Source organism: Boleophthalmus pectinirostris, unplaced genomic scaffold (genome assembly GCF_026225935.1).
Source record: "Boleophthalmus pectinirostris isolate CB_2022bp ecotype Guang Dong unplaced genomic scaffold, ASM2622593v1 HiC_scaffold_10, whole genome shotgun sequence".
Taxonomy (NCBI): domain Eukaryota; kingdom Metazoa; phylum Chordata; class Actinopteri; order Gobiiformes; family Gobiidae; genus Boleophthalmus; species Boleophthalmus pectinirostris.
In genome coordinates, this window is record NW_026570971.1 from 24381738 (window position 1) to 24405205 (window position 23468).

The 23468-nt window shown below is 37.4% G+C and overlaps 1 protein-coding gene across 4 annotated transcripts in view; it reads left to right on the forward strand.

Annotated features, from left to right (window-relative positions):
- Positions 1-2040: 2040 nt before the first annotated feature.
- Positions 2041-23468, forward strand: part of smoc1 (SPARC related modular calcium binding 1) — a 55017-nt gene continuing 33589 nt past the window's right edge. For all 4 annotated transcript variants that reach the window (XM_055158040.1, XM_055158034.1, XM_055158026.1 and 1 more), the window contains exons 1-3: positions 2041-2355; positions 21014-21179; positions 21266-21328. In XM_055158040.1, the coding sequence (XP_055014015.1) occupies positions 2257-2355; positions 21014-21179; positions 21266-21328 (328 nt within the window). In that variant the 5' untranslated portion in view covers positions 2041-2256. The remainder of the gene's footprint in view (positions 2356-21013; positions 21180-21265; positions 21329-23468) is intronic.

Sequence of the window (23468 nt, forward strand, 5' to 3'; positions counted from 1 at the left end):
TCTATCCTTGGACAGGTATACACTCTATGAGAGATCTCAAGTAATCTGCACTTTGACAGCTCAAACCAACCCTACATATATGGTGCAACCTAGGGCAATATATACAACTGTATTTATTGCAAAGTATATTCTCAGTTTGACCATTATTCCTTCTCATTATTTATTGTCTATACTTAAACTGTGTGTGCACTGTCCATGGGGCTTTAGAGCTGAACATCTGTGGACACCCGCTGTGGGTGCCCCGTCTCTGGGTGGCCCTTGTCCACAGACACCTGCTAATTTAGTCTGTATGTGCCAGTGTAATCCTTTAGGGAGATGGGTCACTGCAGTAATTGGGAAGTACAGATCTATTGAGTGTGTCCATTCAATGCTTTATGTTGTGGAGGGTTTCTTTGATCTGTAGCCAAATGACGACAGGATTCAAGTGTGAACCTGTGCGTTCCCTAAACAACCCTCAGCCCCACACAGACCTGTGCTCTTTGTAAAGATGAGTGCTCAATGGAAGCAGATAGAAAGTGGACTCGTTAACATTCCTCCAGCGCCCTGTCACCTATGGACTTTTAGACCTCAGAACCATCTATGTATCCAGATCTCACATAGATGGGTACAGTATAACACACGTGTTGTGAAGATAGACACACAGTGTTCTGTTCTGTAGGCACTCCACTAGAACTTCAGGGTGTGATTGTCACATTTTGGTGGGGCACATGTGGTTCAGGGCCACATACATCAGTACATCTGATCTAGGTACATATCTATTTTATGATAAATAAAGAACTTTAAATGATGCATATTTCACAGGCGTGATGTAACATGGTCACGTTGTCTCCTTGGTCCTCTTACCGTTATTCTATGTGCCATTTCTTGTTGATTTCCCCTGACTGTACCAAAGAATTCAGATAGTCCACTTTTCACTTTCATGTCCCCCCTTCTCCCTTCTGTGTGTGAAAACTCCACTGATTCAATGCTCTGCTCACACATCATTAATACTGGCCATAATTGTGGCAATTCTCGCAGCTCTATAGCTCTAATTAAAGCCTCTTGAATGGGCCACTCCAAAAGGTGCTCAACTGTCATTGCGCACTCTTTAAAAATATCCCATAGACAAACCCGAGGGTGCAGGAGCTGGGGCAGGGGAGCGTATCGTCCCTCCACATGGTGACCACCAGGCCCTCTTCTAAAGGGGTCTGCTGACGGACACCTGCACTCCACTCTTTGGACTCTCAGATTCTTTTCAACTAATTCTTAGGCTTCATTGTGAATGTCATGAAAAGATCAGAGGAAAACTGAAGTTATACAGTCTCATCTCTTTGAGCTATGAACACCATGGCTCATTTACGCACTTCAATAAAGAATGTATCTATGTGATGGTAACAACCATCAGCATTCACATGGAGCTACATGTAATTCATTATATTATATATGTTGGACTGAGTCTTGGACAGTTACTGACAATGACACAAGTCTCCTGGAAAGATCAAAAGACTTCAAATAAAGGTGAAATATGCCTGAATAAATAATTAAGAGTACTCATTGGGATTTAAGTGTCTTTTACCTTTTCTGGCTTCTTTAGCTTTTTTTTTTTTTAGTAAGACACAGACATTTTCCTTAAACACAGTTTCTTCATAAAGTTCTCTGAGAGATTCATGACTTAGGTGACAGTCCTTGACCTGAATCAGTGGATCTGTTCATTATATATATGTTCTATAGCAGCAGGTTAAATGTCACCAGGCCATTATAGTCCACACTCTGCTTGTGAATGTGGGTAATGGGCAAAAGAAACTCAAAATTGACCCTTACAATTGCTCAGTCATTGTCCTGCTCCCATGGTCTATAGCTGAGGTTACGCAGCTGCCTTTCCTCTCTCTCTCGTCCAACTGACCACAGCAGCAAACTTCATCCAACTTCATTTGGGCGTGGTTTTAAACCTGATATTTTTATTGGACCGCGCTGCACGTCCGTCAGCGCCGCTGCTCCCACCTTTGCTTTTAAATTCAGTGCACACTGGGCACTGGACCTGTGGATGCGATGTACAGCTGACTCGCGCGCTCCGCGGATAAAAGTCACTGAAATGGTTAGTGCCAAGTCCCTCAACCCGCACGTGCCATTATGTGAATAAACCCAGAGGACACGATATTGGGTGAAACATCGCTTCTTGAGGACTGACATTTTGGAGCATTATTGGTCCTGTCTGCACGCACGGGACCTGTTGAACGTCACCAACTCGTGCCTGCTCGTCCAGCGCCACTCCGCAGTATGTTATTGTCCACGTTGGTCCTGTTCACGTCTCACGTCCTCGCGCCTCTGCTCTTCTGTCACCTGCGCCACGCGTGCGCACAGAAACCCGGCTCAAGGGTGAGTACCTCTATTTTACGCACGGGGCAGCGTTTTAGTTAGATTTAAAGTGAATTATGAAACTGATGCAAATATAATGCTGATACTAAACACGCCAAAGCATCAAGGCTCATCACGGCATGTTGAGATATCGAGGCATTTGTACTGGAATATATACTATGTATATATACTATATTAGGAAGTTGTAGGTAATGTTAAAACAACCCACATTACGCTTACTTCTAATTTCCAATATTTATTTTAAATAACACAATCATGAAGCCTACCACATAATGGAGCTTTATGTGTTTTGTTCACATATAAAGCCCCATTATCTTTCATGGTTTGCTTGACTGTTAAATGTATCTTTGTGTTACAGTGAGTCTCTGTTTAGCACGCGCTGCTACATTTCGTCTGAACTCTTTCTTTGATTTCGCACAGTGCAGATGATACAAGTCAGACAAAGGGACTTTGTTTTAGTTGATAACTCATGTTCAAAAAGTTATTCAAAAACATGGATGGCGTTTTCAGAAAGAATTGGTGATAGATGCATTTCATTGTAACTTATAAACTTGATATGACCATTGAACCAGTAAATAATCATTAGGATTAGCTACACACACAGTTAGGCGTGTTTATGTTTTGTCATCTCACTCAGTTTGGACCCTAAATTCCTTTTTATTGTCAGATGCTTTGTCAGTGTGTTTCTTTTCCTCGGCCCATTTAAGTCTCCAACTTTCCATTCACTTACAGGGGAAGAGGGTATATTCTTTTATGGGCTAGAAAACGATCTTAAAAGTCATAACAAACAGACCCAGCTCCTCTCAGTCAGTGGGGTTTATTAATGCAATTATTAATCAAAAAGGACAGAAAGATTTTTATCTTTTAAAATGGGAAAGGTGTTCAAAGCTTTATAACAGTTAGCAACAAGCCTAAAAGTACTTGCTAAAGGCGTGTCATTTGCTAAAGAATCTATAACAATAATCTATTCCTCTAAATGTTTTGTTCATTTGTCATGCCTGTTTTATGACTTTCATGCCGATTCTTCCCCCAAAGGCAAAATGATGCATCCGATTCTTCTCCTGCACAGTTCTTTGGAAATTAGTCACTAGGAAACATAACCTGAGTCAAACCAAAGCCGATTAGTTCATGTTCATGTTAAGGTAATTTCATTTTCACTTTGTGGTTTAGATTTTAGATAATTTCATGTTTATTTTGTAACTTTGCTCCAATGATGAATTGTAAAAATGCAGAACAGAAAAAAGACAAAAGTGATCAACAATGGTAGATGTGAAAATGGAAATTCCAACTTACTCATTTGTGCCAAACTGAATGTAGAAAGTATATTTAAACCCAATGAATATGTTTCCATGACAACAGTATCATTTTTCTGTGCCATTTTTGTGCCACTTCAAACCCGACAATATTAATTAAATCCATTCATTATAACCGCAAGAGTTTGTCTCATATAGGGTATTCAAATAATTACTATCAATACTAAAACAGGTATTGAAACTAGGTACTAATCTGAAAGTATCAAAGCAGGAAAAAAATCACACAATGCGGAAAAAAATCAGACCTTTCCTTAACAGTTTAAGAATGGTTTTAGAACTAGGCCACATAGTAACCACATAGCAATAGAAAATCTACTACTATTTTGAGATAGATGGTCCGCTACCTGCCTGATGTTCTGGCTTTGCTGGAATGTTCCACTGTATAACTTTAAATCTTATCTATCTCTATCTTGCTTTTATTCAGTTACAGGTGTTTGTATAGCTTAAGTTAGATAAGTTAAACAGAACATCACATAAAGGTTGATGCAGGGTCTTGAAACATATGTAATGTACTAATGCAGATCTTCTAGAGGTAACAATAAATACCAGCACTCTCACACATCTCTGCTTAATCCTATAAGAGGAGGTCAGAGGAGCAGGATATACAGCATTAGGGAAGACATAATATATAGGTGCATTAAACACAATAAAAATAAAACTTACCTGACCAAACTTTATATAAAGGCTTTTGGAACTCTATGGGTGACCTAGATAAGTTTGGAGCTGGAGTGGTGGAGATCTGACAACTGTAAATAATAATAATAATAATACATCTTTATTTATAGAGCAAAATAGTCACATTATTATCCATTAAAATATTTGATCTTTTATTTAGTGGAATTCTTGATTTACTTGGTTTACTGTGTCTTTTCCCCTCACATTATCATCCCCGAAGCCTTTCAGATTTACCATGGTAGCCCTTTGATTTGGCTTTACGTCAGGTGCCCTTCTGCAGGTGCCCACCCTTTTACGCTCTTAGCTACTGTAATACTTGTTTTGCCTGAGTAAACTACAGCCAATTTGTAGAGCTCAATTGTAGAAAGTGTTGTGACATATTATGAGACAGAATAGTTTTGTACTGGGTTTTTGCTTGGACTTTTACATGGTGTGTGAAGCTATTGGAAGCTAAACCAGATCTGTCAGTTGAAAGAGAGTTTTGAGAATATCCATGTGGCCGTATAAGGATTTGGAGTAATAATCAGTCATATTTTGTCATTTTTGAAAACAAACATTTGAGATTTACTTCTTCTGCAGCAGTTTTTTGTCAGGAAAAAAAAATTGATTGACACTCTCGGCTGGTTTTGGTTTAGTCCATTGTTGTCCTGTTTATCCTCATTATAACAAAATTGATGATGGCAATAGCAAAAACAGATATCTCTGTTTAGAAAAATTGCCACAAAGTTTGTTTTTTTTTCTTTTTGTTACCATTTTTACAAGTATTACCAATGACATTATTGTATAGTGGATTTTATCAAGGAGAGATGGAATGATATTTTGAAAGCAGTAAAATGAATTTGGCTTTGGCCTCCGCTAACTTTTTCAAATGGCACTTATTTTTGCAAATTATCTCGAAATATTGTATAAGTGCATTTTAGTTTTGAGTTTGCAGTCTATTTATGTTTTAGGTGATATGTGACCCCCCAGATGTAGTTTAATGTAGGTTTGGTTTGCTCTTGTTCTAGTCCTGGTTTAGATCTGGTCTAGTCATGGTTTAGTTCCATATTGAGTGCCATTTTAGTCCCAAGTTTGATGTGGTGATTATGCAAGTAAGAACACGCTTACAGGCACGTTTTAGCACATATCTGATAATCATCATAAGATAATAATTTTTGGAAATTTCATCCAACCCTAGATGAGAAATTATAGAGAATTACATTGTAACTGAAGATAAGATGTATAAGCACCAACAGCCCAGAATTATTGGAACTGTTACTTTAAGATACACTTTCTTTTCTTTTATTTCAAATGTTCATGTATCATGCTGATTTTATGTAAATAAGAAACACATGATCTTTATAGTTCTGTAGTGTGCGCAGTTTTTTCCATGTATCTGAGCAAAATTTGTCTAGCTCCACTACAGATATCTTGTATAAGCAGCTCTTGAGGTCCAAATAAGTGAACTGTGTGCTGTCTGCATCTAATTAGAAAGCATTTTATTGTCCAATAACCAGGAAGTGCACTGTTAGCATGGTAGTTATTGTTTTTATACTGTTACTGCAAAACTCCACTCTGGTCTCTGAGAGTTGTGAAAAACCTGTATAAACTAGATAAGGTCAGTGAGAAATAACAATGGACCACTACAAACTTTTTAAAGGTGCACTGTGCAACTTTTCTGGTGGAGGATTTGCTATCTGCTTGTCTCCATGGAGATGTTAAATGACTTCAAATATATCCATACTCTCCACAGATCTGAATTGTAATAGCTTTACTGTAACTTGTTTTTCTCCCTTGTGACAGATAGGTTTAATCTATACTGTGGAACATTCTAGACAAAGCGATTACATTTCCATGGAGACAAGCAGGTAGCAGACAGGTGGCAGAAAAATGAACTGCTTGTGTTTTTCATGTTTTTAAGAGAGTGAAAATGAGGTACAGCGCCTTTAACATCAAAGCAGCAGATGGTTTTGGGGAGGTCTTGTGCAGCAGCCAATCAAATTTGTTCTGCTGACTCCAGATCAGTGATTTCATGCTCAATTTCAGCTCAGTCTAATCAGTGTAATTAAAGCCAGACTGTGATCCCAGTGTTCACGGATCAGTGCAATGTCACTAAACCATCTCCTGCCTTCGAGATGCTCGTGATACAACTGTCTTTTCCATTAGACAAGAACACATATGTCAGCTGACTTTACATTCAGATTACAGACTCACCTTTTGTCTGAAACAAGCAGTAGTGAATAATTTACACTGCAAAAAGTAAAATCTTGACAAGTTAAAACTATTTAAATTAAGAAAATTTGAGATTTGAATAAATTTCACATGAAAAGTAAAACTACCTACCAATGGAATGGGCCTTTTTGTACTTAAAAAAGAAAATACATATAGTTACACTAAAGACAAGAAAAACAACAACTCTTATGTTGTTTAAATCAAGAAAAAAGGACTTACTCCATTAGTAGATAAGTTTACTTGTCAAGTCAAATCTAGTCAAATCAAGTGAAATGTACTTAATTTGAGTAATTTGAATTTACCTATGACTTCTATTCATTTTTGAAGTGTATACCAAGACTAAACCATGACTGTCTCAAAACAAACATTATACCACTACATAAAAAAAAAAAAAAAAAAAAAAATCAGGTTATACCAAAAACTGACAGAAGACATAGCATGGATCTTCTCCTTGACCTTCTCCGCTCTTTTGAGAGACAAAAGATGCAGTCTGGCTGACACTGGTTTGGCAAATGGACAATTAAGAGCTGAACGTTTCTATATTTTGTAGCTCCATTAAACTGTGTGTTTTATACAACTGCACCAGCCAAATGAGCTTTGCTTTGCTTCTTCAAAAACAACATAAAATTTCCCCATTGTGGGACAAAACAGGTTTAACTTATCTCATTTTATCTTAAAGGGGGCTGCAGTAAAACTTTAGGTTAGGTTAGGTCAGTTTATTTGCCATTTGTAGTTAAAAAAACACATTGCACATGTGCAAAAAGTAAGTGCACAAAGAGACATTAAAAACAACTACAAAACACACAGTAGATATTACAGACAACATATGACATTGTCAAATAAACAAGAAACAAAGATTAAGGAGCTAAAATATTAAGTACAACCAGTGGTGGAAGGTAACAAAGTAAAAGTATTCAAATACTGTACTTAATTTAAAAAATTTACTCTACTGTCTGTTTGTACTAATCTGTACTTTACTTAAGTAGATTTAAAAATTTATACTTTTTACCTTCACTTCACTACATTTGAGAGCAGGTACCTGCACTTTCTCCACTACATTTCTGAGCAGGACTGAAAAGTAAATATATATATTTATTATTGTGTGAGACCTGCTGAAAAGGCTGAGGGGTTTATTTTTTAAAACATTTGTAGTGTGTTGAACAAATTCAGCACAACTCTTTATCAAAATCACTAGCTTTATTCCATTTCAAAATCTTTTGCGAGATACTTTTACTTTTTACTCTTTAAGTACATTTTAAACAGGTACTTTCATACTTTTTCATGAGCAATTTTTTTTATTTGATACTTTTACTTTTACTTGAGTATTTTTTTGCTCCTGCATCTGTGCTTTTACTTTTTAGCTCAAAAATACCTAGAAAAACAGGCATAGATCTGACCTGTATCCTGTAACTTGGTCTGTTTTGGTCTCCATGAAGATAGAAAGGTTTAATACCATACTGTGAAACATTCCAGACAAAGCAATAACATGTCCACAGAGAACAGCATTTAATGGACCCTCCACCACAAAAGTTACACAATGCACCTTTATGTAACAAAACTGAGCACTTTTTCCACTATTGAATAAACCCCTAGACTAAGCAAAAGCAAAAGAAGAAAACATTGGAGTTAAATGCAAATCTTGAACTACAATAGACTGCTGTGTACGAGTACCAGTAGCAGTCCTTGCACCACAGTTTGAGACATACTGCCCCTGTGGAATCACCTCCTCTCTACCACATACTACAGTATTTAAGACGGTCCTTTGATATGAACAAGTGTGTGGTCTGAGTCTCTGTTTCTGGTTATGGTCCAGTCTATTGTAATGTGGGACACACTTCAGGGAATCGATTGTTCCCGAGCCAAGACGCAGCATTAGTGACAAAAGAGGAATGCTGTTAATCAGATTTGGGAGCGTTTCCGAAAAGGAAGTACCCCGCCACCACTTGCACTTTCATTGTGACTCCTGCTCCCCGCGTCTCAGGAAGGAGAAAGAGCCAACTGTAATTAATGAAGTGTTTAATCCACTTTTAATCTGGCTGTACTGTGCAAGCACTACTAAATAACAGTTAAAGGTCCTATATTACACAAAATGGACTCTTATGAGCTTTAAGAGAGATGTGTTTTGTTTCATTCAAACATGTTTGAGTAACCCTTAATTATTAGTCTGTCTACATCTCCAAAGCTCAAAATGCCCTGTTCCACCTTGTAGTAGTACTTTTCAAGTTATCAGCTAACTTTTACCTTTACTTCAGAAGAGATTTGCAGAGTGTTTTCTATTTGAGAGAAAAAGCCTAAATATGCAGGGTTTGTGTGTTAAACATGTGAAACAAAACAACATGATGAAGAATAAACATTATAACATAGATTTGAAAATAGTTTAATACATTAACCAAGAAACCTACAAAATAATAATAATACATTAGTCTTATACAGCACTTTCTCCAAATGCTCCAAACATGACCTCCATCACCCACACACTCCACTGGGATTTAATATCACAGCCTTTTTGTTACCAAATTATAGATGGTACTTTATTACAGTAGAGTAATTGCACGGTAATTTATAGCACAATAAGTGAAAGTGTAGCTACTTATGATAATTACATGGAAAAAGGCCCATCTGTTACTCGTGTTTAGTGTTACCACTCTGCCATCCTACTATCATGCTATTACAGTCATGAAAAAAGTATGACTTCTGTTTCAGATTTTTGATTACATTGCATTTAAAGGTGCACTGTGTAACTTTTCTGGTGGAGTGTCTGTCACCTGCTTGTTTCTGTGGATATGTTATTGCTCGGCTTGGAATTTTCCGCATTATGACATTACACTGCTCTACCTTACATTTATTTAACTATAGGAGGTTTTATAGCTCAAAAATACCTAGAAAAACAAGCATTCTGACTGTGAGAGGGTGGGTTGCCTCTCCACAGATCTGACCTGTAACTTGTTTTTTTTCAATCTCCATGTAGATAGAAAAGTTTAATACCAAAATGTTTTATACTATGAAACATTACAGATAAATCAATAACACCTCCACTGAGAAAAGCATCTGACGGACCCTCCTCCTCAAAAGTTACACAATGCACCTTTAAGATTGCCTGACTATGCCATCCTAATCGCTTAATTGCAACATTTCCTGCATATGCAATATACAAGGAACTGGAGGAATGGCACTGTCAGGCAAATTTTAAGATAGAATATTCATCATTTATATCTTAACATTTAGTTATTGTTATTATTATAGAGATTTACTGAGCGTCACTGGACTCACTGCAGCTGGGTGAAAATAACATGTTGCTTCCTGGATTACAACACAACAGTTAACTCTGTCCATACCTTTATCACAGAAGGACCACCGCGGTTGTATTTTGTAGGTTGTTGCACATTGTTTACAGCAGATTTTAATACAGCAGGTGAAGTGAGTGCATCTTTACCATAGGCCTGTTTACATGCACTGATCATAGCTATAATGTTAAAAGCCTTGGGCCCATCACCTCCCACCCTGCACCACACACACTTTACACCTCCTGTGCGAATATGCTCCATCCATCTTTAAGAGCCACTTTGAAAATGCCAAATTACAGGCTTCTTTTTAAGACAAAACCCAATTAGACATTTTAGTGGAGCGAATGAGAGAGGACTCGGGGCTGTGTGTGTTCCCTTACGTTGTGAAGTAATTGAAACGGTATGAGCGATGGCATCTGCTTTATAGATTTCCTGAAAACTAAATGCCAATTAGCTCTTGCTGTTAAAAGTACGTAATAACAGATTTAGAGATGACTTAGGTGTGTGGTGTTCAGTGACTTGTTGCAGCTGTGGTTTGCAGGTTGTTCCCTTCCTCACTGAGGTAATTTTGAGCTACAGTGGATAATAGAGTGGAAATGACACTGTTCATGATTGTCAAAATGCAGCATGGAACCTAATGTATTCCTGATGTATTCACCTGTCACCCAACATTTGCGAAGTTGCACAAATCCCATAGACTGCATATATATAAATGGACATAGCTAACCCACTAGTCGCTGCGTTCCAAATAGAAAATGAGCATCCTGTTCCAATTGAATGAATGAATTGAATTGGAAAAAACCTTGCCCCTGTCTCTGTACCTGCTGCTGTCAAGCTCCTGATTTTCAATATCAGTATATGAAAGATGTTTTTCTGGAGTCAATATTTATTGTGTGTACTATTTCTTTGCTCTAATTTCTGTGTGAAATTTGTGGATTTGACCAATAAAAGGTTGAATTAATAACTTCATGACTCATTAAAGGTGAAAAGAAAGTACTGAAGTATTTTTATTCTGCTGTTTAATCATTGCAGCTCTCTCTCTTTTTTAAAATTATAGATTTCAAATCAAAATCAAATCAAGCTTTATTTATAGAGCGCTTTTCATACAAAAATGCAACACAAAGCACTTTACAATGATTAAAAACAATTACACATTAACTATAACTATCTGAAACTTGAAAATTTATACTAACTGTCTGGAATCTGGGACAGTAACTATCTGATTTAGCAATAGTTTTGGTGGTTTAAATCTCCTCTTGGGTTATAATGTCTGTGACCTAAATTAGTTTCAGTATTATCATTTATTGTTGTTATCATGACAGGCCTACTGCCCAGGGACCCATCTCCAGATCCTGAGCTAGACTTGGTCAAGACTACCTTAGCTGGAGAGTTTTACATGTTTTAGGTTAATGGATGAAACCAGACCCCACCAGACACAGGAAGAACATGCAAACACCAGGTACACAGTTGCCTCTGCACTTCTCACAGTGACTAGATCAATTTAAACCCCATTGTTGAAGTAATCTGAGATATTTTACAGGTCCAAAGAAACAAACACTGGGCCATTATGTCATGTTATCTGAGCAGGCGGTCCCACCACAGCTCCTGCTCAAGTTTAAGTTCAGTTAAAGTGGTCTAATTTCAGTGGTTTGTTTATACGACGCTAGTCACTTCCAGTCTTTGTGTGTTCTCTTTTGCCAGGTCTAACTGTCCCTGCCAAACCAACCACAACTGATTACATTCAAATAAGCAAGACAGTGGAAGCCTGATAGCCGTCATGGGGTATTTTTACTGTCACTGTCCCCAGACCACAGTAAAGTGAAAGTAGCCAAAAGCATTTAATTTGATGATAAAGTCTACGTTTTCCTGGTTTATAAGGTCGCAGACAGATGCCAGTGTCTTTAGGTGTGCAGTGGTGTGGATGTAAACCAGGTGCAGGGACTCTGTTGTTCTGTAACAGTACAATGTGTGATGGTGACTGTGACGCAGCTCAGTGAGTCAGCAGCTTCAGAGAAACAGGGATTATGTGTAAAGCCAGGCAAAAGTACTTCAAACACGGCTGAGACAAACTAAATAAGCAGCAAGTATACAATGGTTTGGTAGCACTTTAGCAGTCGGGTAAGTATGGGTGAGGGACAAAAGACAGTTTCAGAAGATAGATTCTTAGATCAGGTTTTAAATGTGCACTAAATTCTCTGGTGCAGGATCCGCCACCTGCTGTTCTGGAATATTGGTACCACAGTGGTATTAATCTTGTATTTATTCACTTACTGGTGTTTTTACTGTTCAGGAAAACCCAAGGAAAATGCATTTATACTGTGGCTTAGTCTCACCACATATCTGTCCTGTAACTTGTGTCAGGTTTAATGCCATACTGTGGAACATAACTAGCCAGATTTTTCAGTCGGTTTCACTTCGTGGAAACCGTCTGACCTCACAGCATTAGGATTTGTTCGCTCGATGGTTTGCGGGTACTTTTTAAATTTAAGCAATGGCTGCTATTTGGTCGTGACATATGTAATGTGCCAAATCCCTTAGGAAGAAGGGCAATAGCGTCTTTCCCCTTGATAAAATTCACCAAACATTCTCTTTAACTTTCTATTTCGCTTTAAATCCTCGATCTCGGGAATCGTTGCCAACACAGAAGGTATGGCTTCGTCTACATCCATCTCGACCACTTTATTTACTGTTGTGCTGTACCACAAAAGGGAACCAGACAGGCGCTTGAGTTTGATGTCATGGCTTCACAGCTCTTCTCTGTTTGGCTGGTTCATGGTCTACAACTTCTGAGGTTCTTGCAAATCATTTAGAGTATTCCAATTCCTGACCTAGTCGCTGGAGAGAAATGAAATTGACTGGATGCACTAGGTGGCACCAGCCTGGCTAGAACACAACAGTAGAGCACCAGAAAAGTTAGTGGTCTTTTAAATTAAATACCTTTCATCCAGTAGATGTATAGTAAAAATTCATATAGATTTTAAGATATTAGAATAATAAAATATTGGCATCTGTAGTGATTCTATTACTGTAATTGTAGTTGAAGGATGCTAAGGTAACACTGTCAACATGACTGAGAGAGGAATGAGACCAAAGCAGAGATTCCTGGAAACAGATGTATTTATACTGATTGTAGTTAGCTGGTTTGTGTGTAGTATTGTAAAATTTTCCAACTGTAGGCCTGTCACGATAATTTCTGTATCAACTTGTCGTTCTTGATAAGTTGAATATGAACGTTTGAACGATAATTTCTGAGGGTCAGTTTTTATTGTGTGTTTCTTTTACTGCTTCTTTTAATGTGTGTTTCTCTGCACTACTGGGGATTTTGCGGTAATTTTTGACTATATGAATACATTTGACTTCTGTGACTCATTACAAAGTACTAAAGTGTTTCATTCTGCTGTAAGTGTGTGTGTGTTTTTTTTAAATATTGTAGATTTTAAATAGTTTTTGTGGTATAAATATGCTCTTGAGTTATTGTCAGTGGCATAAATTAGTTCATTATTATCTTTTATCATCTATATTTATTTCAGCAATATATCACACTTCAAAATTTGTTATTGTGACAGGCCTATCCAATTGCTTTTCACTTATTCTAGGTTCATCCAATGATGAGTGTTGCATTTATAATCACATGTCTGCACTGACGTTTGATGCTTGTAAGCTGACCATTTAATACCATTTGTTGTCAAGATATGGGTCTAGTGTAAACCACAGAGGCACATGGAGACCTCAGTTAAGAAACCCACACATTTGATTCACATTTTCCACTGATTTTACAAGTCCTGAAAGTTTTATCTCAAGTATCAGTTTTGTCTTTACGGGACCTGGTTGTGTGGGTGGGATGCTCTGACTAAAGAATGATCAGGACATTGTAAGACCCCAGATCAGTGATTTATGATGTTATTCTGAAGCTGGACGTCTCGTCTTATTTAGCGCTGTGAGTCAGGAGCAAGGCAGCAGCTCTTAACCATAATAAAGTTTGGATTAAATTAGAGGCCATTTACTGTTATTACTTAAAGAGCCCAAATTACACTATTTTCTCATCATTGTTATTATAATGCTGTTTCCTCATCAAAAACATACCAGGAGTTGTGTTTTGTTTCATTCACACATTTAACACACTAATCCTGCATATTTAGGCTGAGCTCTTCTCTCAAATGGAAAACACTCTGTTCTACCTTGTGATGTCATGTGGGAATACAGAAAGTGCTCCACTGTGTTTAAACTCCATACATCTTCACTAGAATCATTTGGATAATTTCAGCCCTGAAATTGCATTTTGAGCTTTGGAGATGTAGACAAATTAATAATAAAGAGTTACTCAAATGTGATATCTTTTAGTCACTAGTGCGAATTACCACTAATTTTCTCATTCACTCATAAGCATTCAAACACAACTATATATCCTATACTTACTGAAGATGAAATGCCTTGCCCAAGGACACAACAACAGAGCTACATTTCCACTGCTTTAGAGCTTTGTCCACTACCACTTTTTCCATTCTCTGTGTTTCTTCCAATCAGAGAAGAACCCTTATTGAACTGTTTTTGGACACCTGTGTCATAAAAACGCTGAATTCAATTTCAAAGTATTTTTCCTGTTGAGAGTTGGACACAAATATTCCTGCCTGTTTAGGATTATAGAGTTTTGTTCACTTTGACAAAGCCAAGAGGAGGATGTGTCTTCAATGATAAACTGATGTCCTCCGTGTCTGAACTGGCTCATAAAGACTTAAAGATTTACTCCAGCGCTCCGGGGAACAGAGCTTTGTGAAGCCAAAACTCAAATCACATTAAACTGTCTTGTTCTAAACAGTGGGATTTCAATAGAACCCCACTGTGTCCTCTCTTTTTGTTTAAATAACTCTCCATGTTTTATTCAAATGGTATTGACCCAATGGAAGTATCGACTTTTCACTGAAGGGAAAGGAGCAGCTGTGTGTTCAGTATTTGGCTGAAAATCTTTGTTTTTTGCAACTTTTAGACCTCCAGTTTTAGGACCACCCTGGCGACCATTACCTATTTCTACTGTAGGAAAACAATAAAATAAAAATGAAAAATAAATAAAACTAACTATTTGTTACTAAAGAAAAGGCTGAATACTCAATACTGAGTTTTATGTGATAGAAAAGACAACAGAACTAGTTTTTCAATAGAATATAATATTAGTTCCTTTAAAGCACCTGTATGTAACCTGTGCTCTTACTGGTTTTAAAAAAGTTATTACAGTCATAACTGAACTTGGGTTGTCAGTGTCAGTGTCTACAGATACATATTTTTCCTCATTCTTAGTATAAGGACAGACCATAACTGATCACTAAGCTACAGAACTACAACCAGGCCAGCAATGTAGTATTATGACCACAAATACCATGTAATGATACCACATATAGTTTGCCTTTGATTACTACTAGATTTAACCCAAACATGAGGTGCGTGAGGTGGGATTTTTCTCAAGATTATGAGCCTGGATGTGAGGAGCATCTGGACAACTAAGACTATTGTACACGCTTTATAATGATAGATGTAACCGGAACAAACATAAGAACTATTAGTAATGAGCAATTAAACTCGACAACAATAATCATCCAATCAATTCTGCAGGATTAAAAAAGATTTAAAGGTCTTATATTATTCAAAATTGACTCTTGTGAGTTTTAAGTCATGTTAGAATGTTGTTACCTCATCAAAAACATATATCTGAACTTTTTGAGTACATATTTGAGTAATCCTTTATTAATAGTATCTGCATCTCCAAAGCTCAAAATGCTCTGTTCCACCTTGTGATGTCATGTAGTGGTAATTTTCAAGTTAAAGGGACATTGCAGAATTTTGGACATAGGGCCTCATTTCCTAGTTAGTCAGAGTGTTGGAGATGCGTGGTCCAGATCCAGTCCAATATTCCATCCAGTCCTTGTATTTGCAGAGGTCGCTGGTGCTAGGCTAGTGCATGTCAACGGGCACAGTTAGCCTGCCACTAAAAACAGTCTTACCCACTCCACAAAACACTCAAGGCAAATATATTATTACTCCAGACTATTGATGTGAATGTCTGTGTTGACAGAATAATTTTTGAAATAAAACTAACCTTGCATCGCATTGTTGCATGTTGAGGGACTATTTTCTCATATATCAGGCCGCCGCTGTCAAGCTTTCTATCAGGAAGTACAACTCGCTGCTGCTGCTCAGACATAAATCCTTCAAATACACGGTTGGTTTTACTTCTAAAATTATTCTATTGACACAGACATTTACATCGACAGTCTGGCATAATAATTGTTTTGCCTTGGGTGCTTTGTGGAGTGGGTAAGACAGTTTTTAGTGGCAGGCTAACTGTGCCCGTTGACATGCACTAGCCTAGCACCAGTGACCTCTGCAAATACAAGGACTGGATGGAATATTTCAAAAAGTGTCTCCACACGTCTCCAACACTCTGGCTCACTAGGAAATGAGGCCCTATGTCCAAAATTCCAAACTGTCCCTTTAACAGCTCGTTTTACAATTTGTTTAGCAAAAATTGGCAATCCGAGGACTGAAATCTTCCATATGATTCTAGAGAAGGTGTATGCACTTCCTGTATTACCATAGGGTTTTCCATTTTAGAGAAGAACTATACATAAATATGCAGGGTTTGCGTGTTAAATGTGTGAATGTGTGAACTTCAGGTTATGTTTCTGATGAGGAAACAGCATCTTAACAGATCAAAAGACAGTGTGATATGGGTTGTTTAACCCTGCTGAACAGACAAAACACTCTCTTATTTATAATGTAGTAGTCCTCTGTGCTCAATAATTATATATTCCAATTGTATTTAAATCTTTTAGGCTGTGAATGAGTCCTCACATCCATCTTATTTTTCCACACAGACTCCTGCCAGTGTTGATAGCTTTGACAGCCGATAATTAGTCTTATATTACATCCTGTCTGCACCATTGACCTGAGCATTTACTCGCCCGTAAACTTTTTATTTCAGTCGCTACTATGATAAAACGCTCTAGGGCTGAAGTGGCTCCATATTTTCCATCTTACAAAGTGGAAGAAGCCAGAGGAACAAGCTCTACCGCCCCATTATCAGTCCCTGTTGTATTTGATGTAGTTAATTTATTTTGGACTACAGTAGTATTTGCTCAGCTCTTGGCGAGTTGATTAAGATATCATGTGATAGACACAGAAATGAAGTCCAAGTCTGTCAGTTCGGAAAGAGAGGTTTAAATGGTAAAATCCCAACGAGAACGGTAAATTATTGATATTTCTCTGACCTGCTGCTTGTTTCCATTTGAAATTATTATTCTTACAAACTCAATATAAAGCCAGAGACAGATGCGAGCCAAAGTATGACATAAAATACAAGTAGTGCAAACACATGGCTGCCAATGTTTTATTATATTACCATCAAAGACTATTGCAAAAAGTCAAAACGGCATTTCTAAATATGAATACCTTTGATGCTGCTGAAATACTGTAACAAGATAAAAGTAGATAAAAGTTGACATCAGTTTTTTATTTTTGTATATTTTTATGTACTAAAGGAGTCCTATTAAATGATAGTTCTTGTGTGTGATAGTTCTAATCTGTGACACCTGTGGATCGTTATGTTATAATTTGGACATTTTACACCACAATATTTATTTAAAACTTAACTAACTTAATGAAAGAAATAAGTGCGCTGATTTCTGTGTTCCAAAACTGTGGTGCCCAATGGAAGCTGATGTCGCTGTAAACGTCATCAAAAGAAAGAGATGGCACCTCTGATGGATAGGTGCAGATCACATTAGCAAGTAGGGGTGTGCAAAAATATTGAAATATCGAAATATCGTATCGCTTAATGTGATGATACAGTATCGATATCGTGGGCTGCTGTATTGATATATCGCCAAGAGTATTTTGTTATAGTGCTACAGTTTTGTTGCTTGTTCAGTGAAAAGAAACTCGTTTATGCAACACATTTGACGTTTTCACTTTTTTGATGATTAAAATGTTTGTGGTATAAAAAGTGGTTTAACATAGACTTTTAGAATCACAGCCTTGATTTAGCCATTATTTTTTATTGAACTGTAACAAATCGATTTGAAATATATCATATCAAATCGAAAGTGCACTGCATTGAGGTATGTATTGTATTGTGGCCTATGTATGGAGGTATGTATCATACCGGTCACTTCTTAATGATACCCAGCTCTACTAGTGAGCAGTGTTTTTTTCCCATTTTACAAAATTGACTACAAAACACTGCCAAATCCTATATGTATCACCAATTAGGATGTTAAAATTGAAGAATGAAGTAAGTACAGAGCAGTGGCCATGTACAGATGACAGTGAAAATGGAAGTTGATCGGCAAAATGGTGTGGTGAAAATAAGAGATTAAAGATTTCTCAAGCGTGCAAGAATCACCCCAAATACAGCTTTGGGTAAGCAAGTGCATCTACTTTAACACGGTTGACCATAGTAGCTTAGGGGCATCTTGTAGGGTACAGATTTTCATAAAAAAAATACAAAATCTTCTGTTCTTAATGACCTTATTTTAACCTATTCTCTCTGTACATGATATGTTGTAGAGTCTATATAGTTCAGATAATAAAAATTAATTCCTAAATTAGCTGCCGTTTATTTCTATAATCAATTAACAATCACAATAAATCAGTTGCTGCTCCCTATCTCATTACTGTTGGTTTCATGCCATGAGAATAAATGACAGCTGAACACAGTAGTCAAAGCAATTAACTCTGCCAAGCTAATATTATCCTCATAAGATTTTTATTATTAAAATTATATGATACAAACCCAACCTCTGTTCGTCATAAATTACAGATCATTTCATTTTCCAGTGTCAACTTTTCCAGTGAAATAGTGTCAGTGACATTTCCAATATGATTTTATTGGCAGCTGTATCAGAAAGGAGGACATACATGGCGGTTTTACAAGGCTTAGCTAACTTCTCCCATGCTCTGTGTACTGCCTTGTAACTAATATGTTCAGAGCACTTTAAACTTCATGATTCATTGTTTGAGAGGGACTACAGTTTTACACAACTTTTTCATGACATCAGTGGCTTGGCTGTCTGACCATCTACCGCTCTGATTGCTGTTGTGTCAGAGAAAAATCTGTCTCCTAGCAACTATTTTGGTGTTGTCCAAAATATATTTATAATGAAGAGGCGGTTTACACGTCATAAAGTTTTGCTCCTGACCCTGGATTATTGATACAAGTGGAGCGGATAAATAATGGAAACTTATCTCATTTGTTGCAGGCAATGTGTTTTTCCACCACATTTTTATGCTTTGAACCTGCCATAATGAGAGGCTGTGTATGCATGTGCACTGCTGGAACTTATTCTAACAACTGTGGAACAAAGATGGGGAAAACCCTGCAGAGAACAAAACATCAAATCTAAATATCAAGATGATTAATTTGCGAGAAAATTTGAGCAGATTTGTTTTTTTAGGTGCATTATATACCTTTTCTTGTGGATGTTTTGCCACCTGCGTGTCTCCATGGAAACGTTATTGCTTTGGAAAACTCCACTGCATGGCATTAAATTAATCTATCATGCCTGGCTCAATAACAGTTATTGTTTGAAAATTCTTTGAAAATCATGCACTGTTATTGTGAAGGAGCTTGCCTCTCCACATCTCCTCTCCTGTATCTTGATGTAACGGTATGACTGCTTTGTCTCCATGGAGGTATATATGTTTAATGCTATACTGTGGAACATTCCAGGCAAAGCAATATCATCATAGAGACAAACAGGTGGATCCCTACCAATAAAGTTACATAGTGCCCCTTTAAATACACGCACATGCATTGTGTAACTTTTCCATCAAATACTTTTCTCCATGGAGATGTTATTACTTTGTCTGGTATGTTTCACAATATGGTGTTAAACTATTCTATCTTCATGGAGACCAAACCAGACCGAGTTACAGGTCAGATCTGTGGAGAGGCAACCCCTCTCACAGTCAGAATGCTGTTTTTTCTTGGTATTTTTGAGCTATAAAACCACCTGTAATTGAAGAAATGTAAGCTAAAGCTGTTTATGTCATGCTGTGGAAAATTCCAGGCAAAGCAATGACATATCCATGGAAACAAACAGGTGACAAACCCCCAACCCAAAAGTTACATAGTGCACCTTTAACTTGTATTCGTCATCAGGCAATCCCAGGGAGCACAGTTCTCCTGTTTTACAAATGTATTCATGTCGTTTTACTCCTCTTTAATCTTTTTGGGTTTAGATGTATTTAGGTGAGTTTTGTAGCCAAATGTTATTACTGCTGTCAGAATAAGGCTGTAGTCCAACAATGATGTTTAATCCAATCATAACCACTAAAGACATGAGTGTTGTTCATGAACCATCTGAGCCAAAGATCAATTAGATACATGAGAATCTGACTTCAGAAAAGAGCAGTACACGCCCTCGTTACAGTGGCCTCAACAAAGAGAGACAGAGGCTGAAGAGAATGGGCCAAGAGAATCGCGCGTCCAATTTGTGTTGGTTTGGCAAAATGTGAATACAGCTTTTGTTCACAGTGAAATCCAGGAGTCGGAGAGACAAACAAGGGATACTGTTAGTCTGTGTGAGAAGACATTATGCAATTTACTTTAACAGTTTTCAATTTTATAATGCAAGCAATCAAAGTATTACTCTATCCTCGTGGTTTGTGGTTGCAGTTATTAATAGATTAAGTGATGCTACTGCGGTTTAATACACATTATAGCTGAAATTGCAGGCTTAAAAGGTGACTGGTTGAGGATGAGGACAAGAAAATAGGCTGTGAGTTATAGCAAGAGACTGTAGTGGAAGTTAGGTTTGTTCATGTACAATTTCAACTTTATAATTCCACTTTATGAAGGAAAAACTTTGTCATTCTGGGATAAGGGCATTGAACTTTTTGGACACATTGGAAATACTGTGTCATATAATATCAATATTGACATTCAAAAATTCTGAAATTCTGAAAAAATAAAAATAAAAAATTAAAGTTGCTTAACGTCTCGGCTCCTTTGATTTGTCGACCCCCATTCTTCACCCCATTCCACTCATTTCACTCGCATTTCACTGCACTGTTTTGCCTAATAGAATCTAAAGGCCAAATAATCCTCACTACTCACGCTACTATAAGGAACAGTCTACTGCACTGAGCATTGCTAATCTTTGCTGTGTGGTTGTATGGTTGCAGTGGCTGATCGGGGACCGGGACAGTCACTGTGGGCTGCTGTGCTCCAGGACTCAGGGCAAACCCGTGTGTGGTTCAGACGGACGAAGCTACGAGAACAGCTGTGAACTGCAGAGAGCGCGCTGTAAAGACAAGACCATCACACTGTCTCATCGAGGGAGGTGTAGAAGTAAGTTAAATTGACCCAGGGCTAGAGTTTAGACACAACAGCAAAAATCATATAAGAAAGACTTAAATGCTGTCTTTGTTGTCCAGGTAAAAACTGGCCAGCTGTAGCTCCGACCACAGCTTCAGTGGTCAGAGATATTGACTATAAAGGTAAATTCACACTGCCCTTTACACATTTTCATATAAAAAAAAATACAAATTATGAGGTTATAGTTTTTTGTTTTTTTTAAGCATTTTTAGGGTGCACAATGTAACTTTTCTGGTTGAAGGTACACCTCTGGTTTATCCCTTTGGAAATGTTCATTGCTCTGTCTAAAATCTTCCAGAGTATGGCATTAAAATAATATTTCTTCCATTTATTCAAATACAAGTGTTTTCATTGAACTAAAAATAACTTAGCAAAAATGCATCCTTATAGTGAGTGGGGTCACCTCTCCACAGATCTGGCTTACATCTTGACCTTGTGGTGCCTTCATACATACAGTGGAGCATTCAAAGCAATGGAGATAACTCCATGGAGACAACCTTCTTGTGGACCCTTCATCTGAAATGTTATATAGTGCACCTTTAAATTCACAAATAATTACCAACAGTTGTCTAACAAAAACTTACATGTACCACTTGTTGCACTCACCCCTTTAGTTATTTTTGTAAAAACCTCAAATGTGAGAGTATAGTCCTTATAGCAGGGATTAAAAGGTTCTGTTATACAAAATGGATTCTTGTGACCCGGAGTTTTGTTTCATTCACACATTGCTGTTTCACTTTGTGATGCCATGAATCTCTAGTTTTCAAGTTAAGGATTGGCCATTCCAGGGCTGAAATGATCCAAATCTTTCTAGTAAATGTGTATGGAGTTTAAAAACACAGTGGAGTGCTTCACGTATTACCAGATGGCATCACAGCTTTGTCAGTTTGAGAGAAAAAGTCAGTCTAAATATGCCAGTTGTGTGAGTTAAATGTGTGAAGGAAACAAAACACAACTCCAGGTATGTTTGTGATGAGGAAACAAGATTATGTCACCAATCAGAAAACAGCATAATATGGGGCCTTTAAAGGTGGACAGTGGTCAGAGATGAAATGAATGAGAAGATGTGTTTAATTTTCCGCTTCTGTGTCTCCGTGTAAACCTAACCAGACCTGCACCAGTGACTTCCTGAGTCTCGAGATGCCAGGCACTCAACAACACTGAGATTGATAGGTCTGGAGTCAAGGTTGAGCTTGGCATTTCCCCCTTTACCACCTCCTCTTTTTGGTGCACTGTCTATTTGGAAAACAGAAAGACATTTTTGGATTAAGTCCTAGTTTTTCGTAAGGTAATGCGTGTTTTTATTTCATAATACTGAGCGGTTCCAGGGAACTCTGAGCCAGGCGAAGCTCATAGTTTTTGCACATTTAATGATCAAAATAAGGCTTTAGTCAAATCTCTGTTTACAACTTCTGGCTTAGACTTGGCTGTGTGAATTTGATGGGATTACAAGACAAAACGCTAGCAACAAAACCACAATCAACAAAGGGCACAATTGCATATGTCAGGCTTATTAACCCATTCTTTTAAACACCGAGTTAGCTGCAATTTTAAGCAATAAAATGCAGGACTCTAATTAAACAATATTATAGCTTAAAGAGCATACCTATATTATGAAAAATGTAGTCTTGTGAGCTTTAAGCACTGTTAAAATGTTGTTACCTCCTCAGGAACATACCAGGAGTTGTGTTTTATTCCATTCTCACATGTTTGAGTAAACCTTTATTATTAGTCTGTCTACATCTTTAGTTCAAAATGCTCTGTTCCAACTTGTGATGTCATAAATCAGTAGATTTCAAGTTAACAACTACCTAACCTTTAATTTTTGATCAGTAGAGATGGGCAAGTAGAGAGCTGATATTATCCCAGTGATTCTGTTGAATGTGTATGGAATTTAAAAACACAGGGGAACACTTCATGTATTAACACATGACATCACAAGGTGGAATAGGAGTGTTTTTTATTAGAGAAAAGACCTCCTAAAGAAAGCCTAAATATGCAGGATGTGTGTGTTAAACATGTGTGAATGGAACAAAACAGAACTCCAGGTATATTTTTGATGAGGAAACAACATTATAACAGATCAGAAAATAGCGTAATATGAGTCCTCAATCATATGCAAATCATAACAATATCTTTTGTAAAATTTAAAATGGAAATAGTGGAAAGAACACTGGCGCAGTCTGAAGTGTGGATGTGTGAGGGTAGGCTAGCTTTAATGGCATGAGCAGACCAGAAGCAAATTAACAGGGACAAGGTCTG